The sequence below is a fragment of the Acartia tonsa genome, chromosome 1 (assembly GCF_053477335.1).
Source record: "Acartia tonsa isolate MP-2025a chromosome 1, ASM5347733v1, whole genome shotgun sequence".
Taxonomy (NCBI): Eukaryota; Metazoa; Arthropoda; class Copepoda; order Calanoida; family Acartiidae; genus Acartia; species Acartia tonsa.
Window position 1 is genome coordinate 17,221,337 of NC_137260.1, and position 14,600 is coordinate 17,235,936.

A 14,600-nucleotide genomic window follows, 5' to 3' on the forward strand; every position below is an offset into this window, starting at 1 on the left:
TTGACATGTGCGCGCATGACATTAATAGTTATGATTTCCAGACAGAGGTCATGCAAAAAAAGGATTGGTTGTCCATAGGGTGTCCAGATAGTGGATCCCGTCCTAAAAGGTTATTTTGATTAAGTTGAATAAACTTGTAACTTTATGATTTAGTATCGGAGGCAGAGGCCGGAATATAGTAAATGTTAATATATCTTCAATTGAAATATCCCTTTATCCCTGGTAATACCTGTCAAGAGTTGGATCAATTAGGGATCTTTTCCTCCATTCTTCTTCCTCTTCCTCTGTCCAACTTGGATTTCCACTTCGGTTTTGCCATCTTTTCCTAAACAAGTGTATGACATCTAGTGACTAAATATTACACTACATTTAAGAGCCTTTTCTCTCCCACATGGTTTTTTTCATCGCACTGAACAATTGTATGCCAACTAGTAAATAAATATTTCACTACATATCTTTCTCTCTCCATCTTAGATTTTTTTGTCATCTTTTCCTAAACAAGTGTGTGCCATCTAGTGACAAAATATTACACTACATATCTTTCTCTCTTTCACTTGGATTTACTGTTCTGCCATCTTCTCATGTTCATATTTCATATACATTAATGATATAAACTTTTTTGCAGCTTCTTTTTAATAAATCTACTTGCAATGTCATCTATTAAAAAACTCAAACAAAAATTTACTTTTTCAGAACAAGTTTGCCATCTATTGGACAAAATATCAAACTACATGAAAAAATTTCAAACATTGATTTCTACTTTTATTCTATCATCTTTTTGTTGGTTATTACTTTTAATTCTTGCAGTGCTATTTGTCAATAAAATGTTTTATATAAGACATTTCAAGTTTTCTGTTCAATTCTTTTTAAAAAGAATATTATGGGCAGACAATAAAACACTACAAAGTTTGTGGTATGTACCTTATTTCACTTGGTGACAGCTGTTTATGTTCATATAGATAATATTCATTGTGTTGTAAGAGAGGATCTCCATTAGTTAGAAGTGCAGAGGCTATTTTATCCATTTCAGGCTCCTCCTCAAAGTGAGAATCATAAGGTTTAAATCTTTCAGATAAGTCAGAAATCAGGTCAAAAATCAAACCTGGCAAAATTAAAACTCCTAATGTTTTTAAATCTAGTGACTTTGCTTGACATCTAAAAACATGTTACTTTAGCTTCTAAAATGTATGTATTTTGTTGTTATTAACTAGCAACTGCGCCTTAAGAATCCTCTAGGAGCACTTGCGGGATGGCAAAATTTTTTATGAAAGGTTGAGGTGCCCTCCCCTTAAACAGTTATAAGCTTTCTCTATACCTATCTGAAGCTTCACTATAGAGGAGAACCATAAGTGAAATCCTTTACTACACACATATAGATAGACATCCTGTTACTTTTAAATAAGCATTGTTATTGTAAACTAAATTATAAAAATCAATAGAAACATATATCATAATAAACTGAAACAAATGGGCTTTCCATGAATCATTTAGCTGTAATTATGTATGTGTGTTTGTGAATTATATTCTACATACAATTTTAAAAAAATAATAAACACCTCGGAATTTTTATATTTAAACTAGTGGCTGCGACCCTAGCATCTAGAGGCTCCGAATTCTATGGGGATGGGTTGGCGTTTTCTCTTTTGGGGTTTGTGGTACCCTCTCCAAAAATAGTTAAAACTCTCCAAGGACCTGTGAGAGCTACATTTTAAAGGACCATATCGGTTCAGTTGTCAAAGAGATCCATCGGCACAGACAGACATAGATCATGTTACTTTGAAATGAGGACATAAACATATATTTATTTTTTTTAAACTTGCAGAAATTAACAATTAGAATAGTTAAAAAGACTTTTTAAATTTTTTAAAGGTTTTTTTATTTTTAATTCTATGGCATATGTATTTTTAAACTTGCAATTCTCACTTTGGTATTGGTCTTTTTCTCAGGTTTCTGAGTTCTCCAAGCTGAACTTGGTTTGGGGTATCTACTCAAATGGTCTTTAATCAAAACAGCAGCGGATTTATTTTGTAATTGCTTAAGAAATAAACAATGTTTGAAAGATTTATGAATCTTAATGTATGCTTATATTACATATCCAGTGAATAGCGTTTTGATGATAAGGAATAATAAATTTTTGAAAAAGACACGTAGAATAGTATTAACTAACAGTAATACTGACAGACCCTGGTTGTGCTAAATGTTAGGCTGTATTGTTAAAACACCTGGTTGTTTCTGAGGAGGGTTGAAATTTGATACGAGGGATGAAATCCCTGACATATACCATTATTGATCACTGTAAGGTTTTTATTGTATTCAATAGTTTGTTTATACAAATTAATAAAAAAAGTTATTAAATTGAAAATAATATTTTATTTTAAGCATTTTGTCAGTATTTTGATAGGGTATAGCAATTAGATTGAAAACTAAGGATAGTATTTTTTATCTTCTTTGATTGGACGCCTAAAACCCAATTTGCCCTCCTTAAATAGCTAGTGAAAATCTTTTTGATGGGAACGGCTTAATATTCTTTGGGCGGCCCAACTATATATTTTTGTAACCACCAAATTAAATAACTAGAACTAGTTGTTGGCGGTAGAGGGGTTTTTTAACACATTCCATAAAACAAAAATTGGTAAGGCCAGACTTTCCCTTTTTCATCCCCTAGTGGTTTCTCATCACCCTGATGAATTGCTATGCACGCCACTGTAAAATAAAACGAAACATTTATTGTGCATTCATAAGTTCATACGTAGATATTTTCATTGATTTTTTTAAAAATTGTTAAAAGACATAAAAACAGTGAGTCAAATAAGTTGCCTCATGTAAGAGCTGTACTCCAGTTTTCTTTTCAATTCTGTCGACACCTCGGGAGCGGAATGCAATGACTTTACTTCAGTCCCACTGCAGGGATATTTCATCTGAAGTTAAACTATTTCACCTTCAACTTTTCTTTTAATTTGAAGTAAAAAGCAGATTTTTAAATTATTCTAGCATATTATGTTAAAATAGTGATTTTGTTTTTTTAAACAGAGGTGAATTCTTTAAAAAAAGTTTGCCCCACTAATCGCTAAATGGGGCAAAATTGTTTTCGTGATAAATCCACCAAAATCACATTAAAAATCTACAAAAAAAATAAACAAAATTTTGCCCCACTAAGCGATTAGTGGGGCAATTTTTTTTAAAGAATCCACCTCAGAAAAGTTTGAGTGAGTGTAGTTTTATCTCCAGCTGACATATTCCTCCCTGGATGAGGGAGCACTATCTTTGGATTTAGGTACAATTTCACCCACTTCATGTTTACTTCTTCTTTTGTCAGGAGAGAGAACTTCATGTTTTTAGGTGCTAATATAAGACAACAACAAATTTATAACTTTTACGTTTTAAGACACCGGGTCAAAACTTTAAGCATATTTTCAAAAAAAAAATTATTAGCAAAAATTTGAAACTTTTACTTACAACCTCATTTCCTTAAAACCCTGTATGATAAATCTGCAATCAAAGATCTTTAGGGATGAGCAAATCATTGATATACATCCCAATGACGATATACAAAATCACCCCTTATGTAGATTAGAATTATTGAACTGTTAGTTAAAGAACCAAAAAAATGAATATTATATTCATCCAAAGCTTTTGTATTTGTAATAGAATTAATCTATCCTGTAAAACTATGATAAAGTTTTAAAGGAGGAGGCGGATGTGCCACTTTTTGAAACCAAAACTAAAAGACAACAAAGGAACTCGACTAAAAAAAAGAGTTACAGGTCTGAGATTTTGCATGGCAGTTGCTTTATAGGGTTACAATATGGAACAGTGAAGAAACGGCGGTGCAACCGCCGAGAAATTGCAAAAAAAAATTCGGCGGGAAACGGCGGTTTTCGGCGGTTGCGCCGCCGTTTCTTCACAGTTCCATATTGTACCCCTATAAAGCAACTGCCATGCAAAATCTCAGACCTGTAACTCTTTTTTTTAGTCGAGTTCCTTTGTTGTCTTTTAGTTTTGGTTTCAAAAAGTGGCACATCCGCCTCCCCCCTTTTATCCTAAGAATGCTAAATTTTATTTCTTTAATGTTTGTTAAAACCAGATTGTCTTGTATTAAACACCTAAAAATGTGTTCTTTTTGAGTAAATGTCTGTTTTTTGACAAATCTATTGTTCCAGGATCTGATTCTATGCTCTGTTAATTAATTAAAGCCATTAAATGATAGATCTAATATATTTTTTACATACATATATATATTACGTTTTAAACTTGATGAAATTGAACTGGTTTTAACCAGTTATTTAAAGGTGAAAACATTTTTACTGATTTCTTTAAGATGATGATCTAAAATTATACAAATCTGAATTTGATTTTTTTTATTAATTTATTGAAAATTGTTGTTAAATGGCTTAATTTTCACTTTTTGATTGGTAACAATCTTTTTCTTATTTTGCTTGACCTTTCTTTTTGGCATCCTTCATTAGACTAAACATTTTAGAGACTATCAATTAGAGGCTTTTTAGTGCTTTTTCCTGCTATAAAATTTGTAATATTTTTAATACATATATATGTATGAAGGTAGTTTGAATGAACTGCGAGGTTACACAATTAAAACTGAAAATAGAATTTGAGATTTGAGAAATTGATAAGGCACAAAGTTTTACCTCGGGTTGCTACCGACCTTGGCCAACCAAAAAAGCCTCTTTCTTATACCTTAAACAATTCACACAAAATGCATAAAATTTGAAAGCAGCAAATATGAATAGGTTAGTTAAATTTATATGAAAAAAAAGATTTATAATGTCAATTAAAGCAAGTTTCCAATTTAAACCTTTTGCTTTGTTGATAACAATTACTGAAAAAATATATAACTAGAAAAAAAATATATTTGTTTTAAATGCTAATTATTGTAAAGTTAATCAAAAAGATTTTTTGTATTTTTAGAAGCAAATATTTTTAGCTGCTTTAAGTGGAACAATTCGTATTTGTATTCTTTGTAAAGAAGGTGTATCAACTTTTTTTTTATGGCTAGCCGGTTCTTTTAGTAAGTAGTAGATGTAAAATTTTTCATAGAATTCAGATATGCAATCGGTTTTTTTGTAGACCTCTTATTTTTTAAGTAATTTAAGTTTTTAAAAAAAAAAATTAAGTCGGTTTTAAGGTACTAAAACGCAACAAAATAAAAGAAGAAAATGGCCAGTAAGAACAAAAATAGTAAGATCTTTAATTTGACACCTTACTTTTAAAATTCTGTTGAGTAATTATTGAAAAAATCTATTTTTTTAACCTCGGTTTAATAAAAACTTTAGACCTAAATATTTTCTCAAACAGACATAAAAAACATGGGTTCATATATACCTTTAGAATCAGAAAAATATTACGAATCCATTGTAAGCAAAATTGAAAAAAAGTAAAAAAATAAAAAAATATAAAAATGGCCAATTGTATTTTTTGTTCTGGCAACACTATCGTCTTCCCTTTTTTACCCCCTCTTTACCCCCTCTATACCCCCTTCCCATTTTTATACCCAATTCAAAAGTTAAGACGTTGCCTGTACAATATAATATGATATTTTCATATAATTCCTTTTATTGTAGTTTATATACTATATTGTAAACTTTTTTTTTCAATTTTGCTTACAATGGATTCGTAATATTTTTCTGATTCTAAAGGTATATATGAACCCATATTTTTTTACTTGTGAAATGATAAAATTGAGTTCAAAGTTTTTATTCTCGTGGGTTTAAAAAAATCGATTTTTTCAATAATTACCTGACAGAATTGAAAAAGTAAGGTGTCAAATTAAAGATCTTACTATTTTTGTTCATAATGGCCATTTTCTTTCTTTTTTTGTTGCATTTTAGTACCTTAAAATCGACTTAATTTTTTTTTTTTTAAACTTAAATTACTTTAAAAATAAGAGGTCTACAAAAAAAACGATTGCATATCTGAATTCTATGAAAAATTTTACATCTACTACTTACTAAAAGGACCGGCTAGCTATAAAAAAAAAGTTGATACAACTTCTTTGAATTCATATGTGTTTGTGTATGTGTATGTGTGTGTGTATTTTAAGCAGGACATCTAGTATACAAAGTGAATTTAATCAATTGCACTTTATTAAGACTCAGACCAATAAATTGAATGCTACTATCAATAAATCTTAAAATATTGGTTAGTTAAACGCTATTTTAATGTCAAAGTGACTCAAATTATTATGTTTAAAACAATGCTTATACCAATAATTTAGGTTTACTAGTAATTATTAAATTATATTTAATACTTTTAAATACACAAATACGTTTTTTTGTTGCAAAATTTTGATGCCTAAACTTTATGTTCATTAAATAGATAAGAATATGAAAAATGTAAAGCGAATGAAAAATCTATTTTTAGGCAAAACTATTTCTATTTTTGTCAACTTCCCGGAAGTTAGTTAAAAACTAATGTTTAATGGCAGAAACTTAATGTGCATCGTTAATTTACAAAAAGAAATTTAATTATCTTAGCTTATTAATAGACGCAACTAGGTATAAACATGAAAAAATTGTATTTTTAAAGCGAAGCTTTTTCTATGATAAGGGTCGGTCCGACCGTAACGTTTAGCTCTTTTCGTTAATTTAGACATGCTAGAATTGTCCTATTTATTCTAAATTTTGCATGAGGTACGACTTAGAAAGAGTAGCAACTCAATAATTGTTACGAGAAAGTTCGTAGTCCATTTAAAAAATGTTTATTTTAAATTTTTATGTAATATAATTATCTTAAGCATCTGATGTTTGGAATACTAATTCCTAGGACAACAAGGTACAATGATATATGCATCTCTACAAATAAGCCTTAAAAATGTAAGTATGTACTAAAGCAGTGTCCTGTTTTTATGAAGTTTTGTAACAAATTTACTTTGAATTTTATTTTCATTTATACATTTATATACTGCTTAGTAAGTTCTGGCACTCTACAAGTGTTAATGTTCGTTTGTCCTACCTTTCCAGACCTTCGCTTTTATTGATGTTGTCAACCATTTTATTTCAAAAACAGCTACTTTTAAAATCCAAAGAAATTGGGGAGGGATTTCGATATTAGCGTTTTCCAAGAGACGCTAAAATCAGTATCTCGAGTCCTAATGCTACATATATAACAGGGAAAGGTGATATGCATTAAAATCACTCTAGGACTTCCAGGTAAAGGTCGTGCAAGCAAAGCTCAAATTGTTTCATTAATCGTAGACAGTTTATTATCATATGTAGAGTTTCTTGTAAATTCATGATGAATTACAGGTTCAGAGCTTTTATAAAAAAAACTCCTAGCTTACACCAACAATAATTATTCGGAACTAAATCACGAAACCTATACGTGATTCTCATCTGTCGTTGGGGGGCAACACATTTCGCTTGTTGTTATACCTTTTTCTTGAAAAATATACAATACAAATGACCAATGATAGGCCAATACACAGACTAAATTGCTAATGGCAGGCCAGTATACATTTTAATTACCCAATGGTAGGCCTGTATGACGTCATTTTTATAGGTACTTTAAAATGCTTCTTCGTGTCCCAGTTTAATTCTCAATCCAATGTTCCCTCCCTCTTCCCTTTATACTAAATCAAAATACTAACAAAATCTTAACAAATGAGAAAAAAATTATTTAAAAGCAAATTGCTTTTGTACTTAATTGATTGATACTAAATTCAATATCATATCACAGCAATAGTTCCTTATAAACTGATTTATTTTAATCTTTAATCATAATTATAGATTTTAGAAATAGCCCAAATCATTCAAAATTAGAATTACATTTAATGCAGCTATCAGAAATAGTTTGTAAAGTTATTGTGTAATTTTATTGCAAGTTAAGTTGCGTCAAAGTCAATATTACGGAAATAATAATCTAATTTTAATAATTATATTTATAATATGATGTTTAAACAATACAGCAATACTTATTTATAACATCGTATTATAGACAGCTTTCTGCAGATATTAGAATGAAAAATCAACACATTGAAACCATTGAAACCTGAGGGGCCAAATGACTGGGCTAACAAAACTGTCATTATAATCTATAATTTTTATTTTAATATTTATGAAAAATTGTCTAAAATTTTCAAAATTGAAAACAAATTTTCTAAGATAACGCCATTTCTTTTTGTAAAACTTTTCATTTTTTCCCTCATATATATGCCTTTTTCCACCTTAGTTTGCTGTCACTAACAGCTAGGTATTTTGTCAGTATTTTTATCTTTTATTCTATTCTTGAAGTACTTTTACTTTTACTTTCATTTAATTCTTATATTTCATGCATAAATGAATTATTTAATGTTCAAGTAATAAAAACCAAATAAATTATTTATATTAAAATAGTTAAATTGATTTTTATATAAATTCTACATATCTACTTAGAAAATTAGGTGAAATATGATAAAAAATACATTAAACATTAATATTTAATGTTAATATTAAAAACAATATAAAAGTCTGATTAAAGACTCTGAACTTTTTTTCTAAAGTGTAGTGTAAATTGATTTAATGTAGTAGGGGGTTAAGCCTAAGTTTTAATAACTTCTTAACTGATTGGGTTCTTTATTGAAGATGCTTGACATAGGTTCCAGGATGATTTCAAGTTTTTTTTATATTTTATATTGTAAAAATGGGATGATTCAAATTACAGTTAAAAATTAGGTTCAATGTCAACGCTACTGGAATAACAAAGAAAGTTCTAAAAGCGTTAAATCGTTTAAAAATTTATAACACTCTTTATTTGTCTAAAATAGTAACGGAAATGTTAATTCATCTTAGGTCTCGGCAAGCGTGTAAGCCGAGATAAAGCCTAAAATTTCAACCCGTTTGGATGCTGCATGCCGAGCCCTGATTTTTCCAACTCTGTAACCATGATTTTTCTCAGTAATCTTGTATTTTCTGGTTTTATTTTATATGAAATATTGTTGTGTAAATTGTATATCTCCTAATAATCCATATTAGATGCAAATTTAAAAAAATTGTCTAGATTAGGGATTAAATATATAATTAAGGATTGCAATATCCATAAGTTGCCTTGCATAGGACTAAGTAACGTTTTTGACCACCCCTCCCTACTTTACCTATTACCGTCGCTTGGGATTGGGGGGGGGGGGGGCGGGGGGGGTGGGTTAACTCTGCGTAGCCTATATTTGTGGTATACCCTATCTCTGCAAGACTACACAGTGCCCAAAATAACCTAACCCATCACTGACCCAAAATAATAAACTAACTAACAAAAAAACTACCCCTCCCGAGTCCTACTTATTATTTAATTTAAATTTAGGAAATGAATTCTTACTTGGTATTATCTTGATGATCTTGTTGATATCTGTAATTGGTCTCGTGGTTGTTATTATTCTCAATATTCTCTTTGTTTTCATTATTGTTGCTTTCTTTAGTTTCCCTCTCATCATTTGTTTTATTCTTGTTTTCCTAAATCAAATCAATATTTTAAGACTATTTGGTGCTTTTTCTCATAAGTCTAGCGAGCACAGAACCCCCTCCAAGGACGTCCAAGCTTTTTTTATTTGGAGGGGGGAGGTAAGAATTAGAAATTACAGCACCTCTAAGTTATTTTTTTGTGGGGGGGGGGGAATCATCCCTTTACCCTCGCCCCTTAGACGTCCCTGCCCCCTCTAGCCCAATTATTTTTTAAAAAATAAGTGGGTATTATTTTCTTCCACTATTCCTAATGCAAAGAAGATATCTTCTTTGGCCAAATCACTGTGGGGGAGCTACCCTGTATGTACCCAATAAAACCTAACCTTGAAAAAAATAGTACCCACGGTTTTGTAACTAACGAATTAGAGCATGTGTTTATAATTCTTTAGAGAAGTAGCATAGTTCACAGTCCCATGTCCCCTACCTCCTTGATCTTACCTCATTTTGGTGTTGTTGTTGTTGATTTTTCCAGATAACAATTCTCTTGCCGCCAATAATTTTGACATCAAACTGATGTTGAAACGGATTTGGGGTGTACTCTTTTCTTGAGCTCACTTCTAAACAAAATTAATTCACATTATTCATAAAATTACTTGGACGTTACACCAGATTATCATGTACTCTAAAAAAGTGAAAGTTATAGGCTTATAGCGGGCTGAAAAAACGGTTTCTTCTCTACCCCCCTTTACACCATTCCCACCCCTCTTACTCGATGAACGAACTAACCAAATAAATGACTTCCATGTTAGAAACCTAATTTTCTCCTGTCAATATATCCAATGAAAAAATCTCAATAACAAGGATGAAAATATCAATAACGAGGTTCTTTAATATATAATTAATGTAAAAAGTGGTCATATCCATCATTTCCCAATTTTTAAGGGGTCTTATCTTGATAGAAAATTCTGTATCTGAGAACAGAAATGATAGAACGACGGATAAAATGTTTATAGAGTATATACTATATATGCATTATCAGCTAAATTTTAGAGAAAATATTTTTTCCTTATTTGTCAATTTTATTATACTTTTAACTTTTAAGAATTTTTAAATTAAATCGTTGTTGTATTTATCACTAGCGGCTACGCCCCTAGAGGCCTCTCGGGGTACTTGAGGATAACGCCAAATTGATAACCCAATCTATTATTTTAGATTTTTAAAAAAGAAGAAAATTTTTTTTTTGAGGGGGGGGGGGAGTAATTTTTTTTCTAGGGGCTATTTCTCTTGGGAGGGTGGTGGTACCCTCTTCCAAAATAGTTATAAACCTTCCTAGAACCTAAGAGAAGCTACCTTGTTAAGAAGCTGATCGGTTCAGTGGTTAGCGAGATCCTTTAGTATACACAGACAAGCAGACAGACAGACAAACAGGCAGACAGACAGACAGACAGACAGACAGACAAACAGATAGACATCCTGTTACTTTATTATAAGGAGAAGTATAAGCTTATAGAAATAAGATTAAATATGAACCTGTCATAATCAAATATTAAAATATGCAAAAATTTATCACAGACATATTCATGGTTACTTAAACAAACTCAAACTGCTTTCTACCGTATTTTTACATTTTATATTCTTTACATATAAGTATTGATCTAAATTCTAAGTTTTCTCTGCAACACATATGTCTGTCTTACACGGAGTGTGTGTGTGTGGCCTCACCGGACAGACTGGTACACACGGTCTGTGTGTGTGTATCGTCAACGGACAACCAATTGGACTGGTAAACAAGGACATTTATGTCTTTAAGCAGGGCAGCAATTAATAATTATTAAAAATAGATTAGATAGATACAGTGCACTGAATTATAATCCTATAGGCGGTTGCGCCCCTAGCATCTAGGGTTAATTTTTCTAAGGGATAAGAAGATGTCTGAAATAGCCTAAAACTATTATGGGACCTTCCCTGAAAATGAGAACTTAATAGGCACATTAGTTATTGTCATATATTCAAGTTGCAGACAAGTTTAAGTTTTTACTCTTAATTACTCTTTAATTACTCTCAATTATTCTGGAAGAGTAAAGAGAACATTTATTAAAACAGTTGCAATTGAGAGTCCACACACAGAACACTTCTGGTTTGGGGTCGAGTCTTATTAGACCAATTCAGCTATTTACAGACATCCTACTACTTCAACGAGTTTGCACAGGCAGATATTCCACCTCTTCAAAGTGCATAGTTAATTAATACATTTGTATTAATTAAACAGACAGCCATCCTACTGCTTTGGTGTCCTTACACACAAACAGACATCCCGCTACTTCAGAACTTTCCAGCTTAAATAATCAATAGTTTGAATCATTTAATATATTTAACCAATTAATCATTGCTAAATAAAGTATACATATTTAACCATATTTACCGAAAACTGCATTTAATCCAATATAAATAAATACTTAAAAAATCTGTTTGTATTTTGAATTAAATATTGAATCTACTCTATCATTAACTTGTGTAAGTCTGTCTACATTTCATTATTGAAATCTTAAGCTTCAGACTACTTTATATTTTAGGATTATGAAAAAGTAAGTTTTTTTTGTTGTTTGCTGATGCTTTGGACGCAACCGCTGATCCTTATTACACAGTAATAAGATCTCTGTACAGAAGGATCTCGCTAACCACTGAACCGATATGGTTCTCTTTTACACTGTAGATTCATTGGATGGTTTATAATTATTGTGAGGGAGGGTACCACTACCCTCCCAAAAGTAATCACCCCTAGAAAAAAGCTATAGGCCACTAGGGGCGTAGCCGCTATTTCTTATAATACTTATACATATTAGTTTTTAAATAGTCTAGTATATAAATTAGTTATTTGAAAAAAATATTGAAACTTAACTTTTAATTCAGGTATTTTTTTTGCTTATGTGTTTTTTTTACATCTAAACTAACATTTTGTTCATTTAACCTTGACCCCCATCTCTTTTTTAGGGGTTTTCTTTCCCACTACTCCCTCTTTTTATGACGTAATTTGGATCATTTTTGACACAATTGTGCAGCAATTTGATCTTTCTCAAGATGTTTACTCTGTAGTTACTTACACAAATGTAATATATATGATGATAACAGGGGGCATGGTGGGTGACGCCTTGGGTACAAGTCCTCTCAACGTCAGCTTTTGAGATACTCTGCATTATAAATCGCAGTGTAACGCGCTAAATCGCCCAGGGTAACTAACCCTTTGATTTCATGACCTTTGTCTGCGAGGTCCTAACTATTCATGGTAATGAGTTTGGCCTGTTTTGGGCAAGCTATTCCACCTACTGTAACTATGTCGCGCATATGACCTCGCAGCAATGGACATTTTTTTAACGTCTTTAGTTTAACACGCTGTCGGACTGAGATTTGAATTTCACTTTCCCGACAACGAGCGGATGCGCTACGTGTTGAGCCATGGTCTCGGATAATGTAATATATTCAACGATTAATTGACAGGAAGAAGTGGAAAAAAGATCCTAATGATTTAACATCAGCTTGACTTTAGTAAAACGTTTAACATATTAAAAATATACAGTTCCGTCTCAAGCTCCAACTATTTCAGATTTTTCTTTTAACACTTTATTTATAGGTTGATGAAAAGAATTATTAACTTTTTGCATTAAAAAAAAGATTTAAATATTACATTCTACAGGACTTATCTATAATACAAAGTAGAACGATGTCTGTCCCTTAAGATCTCGGTAATCACTGAACCGATAGCGGATTCTACTCTTCAGGGAATATACCTACTGGTCCAGTGGTGATTTTAGGCTATTGTCTTGGGGGGTGGGTCACCCCCAAAGACAACCCGCCCCCCATTATTATTTTTTTTTGTAGGGGATTTGCTTGGTCCTTTTACGTTTTTCGCCCAATTTTTTCTTTATCACCTCTTGGGGCGAAGCCGCTAGCGTTAAAGATTTGAACTTATTTCACTAAAAATTAAAAGTTCACTTGATTTTTCATTGAAGCCAGGCAAATTCCAACTAAGTGTTTATTATATACTTCCTATATTTGCATTTATAAGGGAGCTTAACATAGCTTTCAGAATGATATAAGTTTTATCTCGTATTCATTCGAATCCGGTGGATAGAAACCGGTTCTCATCCATACAAAAAAAAACTATGTCTAGCATCATATCATATCCAGCTTTCTACGAATATAAAAATATACAATCATAAGATTCAAACCAGTTTTTTAGCCCGTGCCTTCTGGTTTAAATCTTATAATTGTATCCGCGGAAAGCCGTTTATAATAAGATACGAGAAATAACAAATACCATTTCTGGTTTGGGGGTCGTAGAAGAGGATTCTATCCTATTATATATAGTAGGGTTTTTTTCCCGATTGATCACGCTAACCGCGGAACCATGGGGAAGATGTCATCAACACCCTCCCCCCCCCAAAATATTTTTTTGTACTCATTTGAAACTCAAATTTAAAATGGGATGCGGTAGACTTTACTTCTTCCATCCAACCTTAGGTGCCCCTTGAGGCTTCTAGGGGGCGTAGCCGCTAGTAACTGACAAGGCTACTTGTAATAGAACTTGGGCTCAGCTATTAGCAAAATCCTTCGGTTAATATAAAAGAAAACGATTAAAAAACAAATTTAAACATTATATTTTATTTAAGTAATTTTAAAAATAACAGATAAGTAAATTTTTAAAAAATATCAAAGGAAATCAAAGACATTCATTAAGGTCTTGGCAAATAGCACAAACGTTTCTCCTGAAATAAAGATTAGGATTAAAACAGAAAAGAATAAATATTTTATTAAATTATTTAAAACTAAATTCAGATAGGAGCGAAAGACTAATTTCATTTAATTCAGCAGGGTAACCTCAGTTGAACTATGCTTTGTAATCATCATATTTTCTTATTTTTGCAATTTACAATTAAATTTTCTTATTGATATCTTACAAGAAACATTGTTATAATTTGAAATAAAATTATAAACAAAAAGTTTAATTACCTTAATTAAGTCGAATTCGCATTAAGTAATCATCTTAATATCCTAAAATATTTTAATTGTATAGTTAGTAATAATATCTAATTAAAGTAGGTTCAGATAAATATTAATAATATCAGGTTACAATTATAATCATTTTAATTCATGGGATTGACAGACTGTAAAATCAAATCATCATAGATAAAACGGAGGGGGGCGGAGGTGACTCTT

General features: G+C 31.2%; 1 protein-coding gene and 1 non-coding gene across 2 annotated transcripts in view; both read right to left on the reverse strand.

The window, feature by feature from the left end:
- LOC145313938 (uncharacterized) overlaps positions 1–14,600 on the reverse strand; it is a 49,774-nt gene that overhangs the window by 16,538 nt on the left and 18,636 nt on the right. Inside the window, exons 8-10 of the mRNA XM_080153606.1 lie at positions 9,885–10,003; positions 9,304–9,437; positions 230–325 (exon numbers count right to left, since the gene is read on the reverse strand). Of these exons, the coding sequence (XP_080009732.1) occupies positions 230–325; positions 9,304–9,437; positions 9,885–10,003 (349 nt within the window). The remainder of the gene's footprint in view (positions 1–229; positions 326–9,303; positions 9,438–9,884; positions 10,004–14,600) is intronic.
- LOC145333037 (small nucleolar RNA snR60/Z15/Z230/Z193/J17) lies at positions 14,208–14,299 on the reverse strand. Its single transcript, XR_013884422.1, has one exon. It is a non-coding gene; the product is annotated as a small nucleolar RNA snR60/Z15/Z230/Z193/J17 (small nucleolar RNA).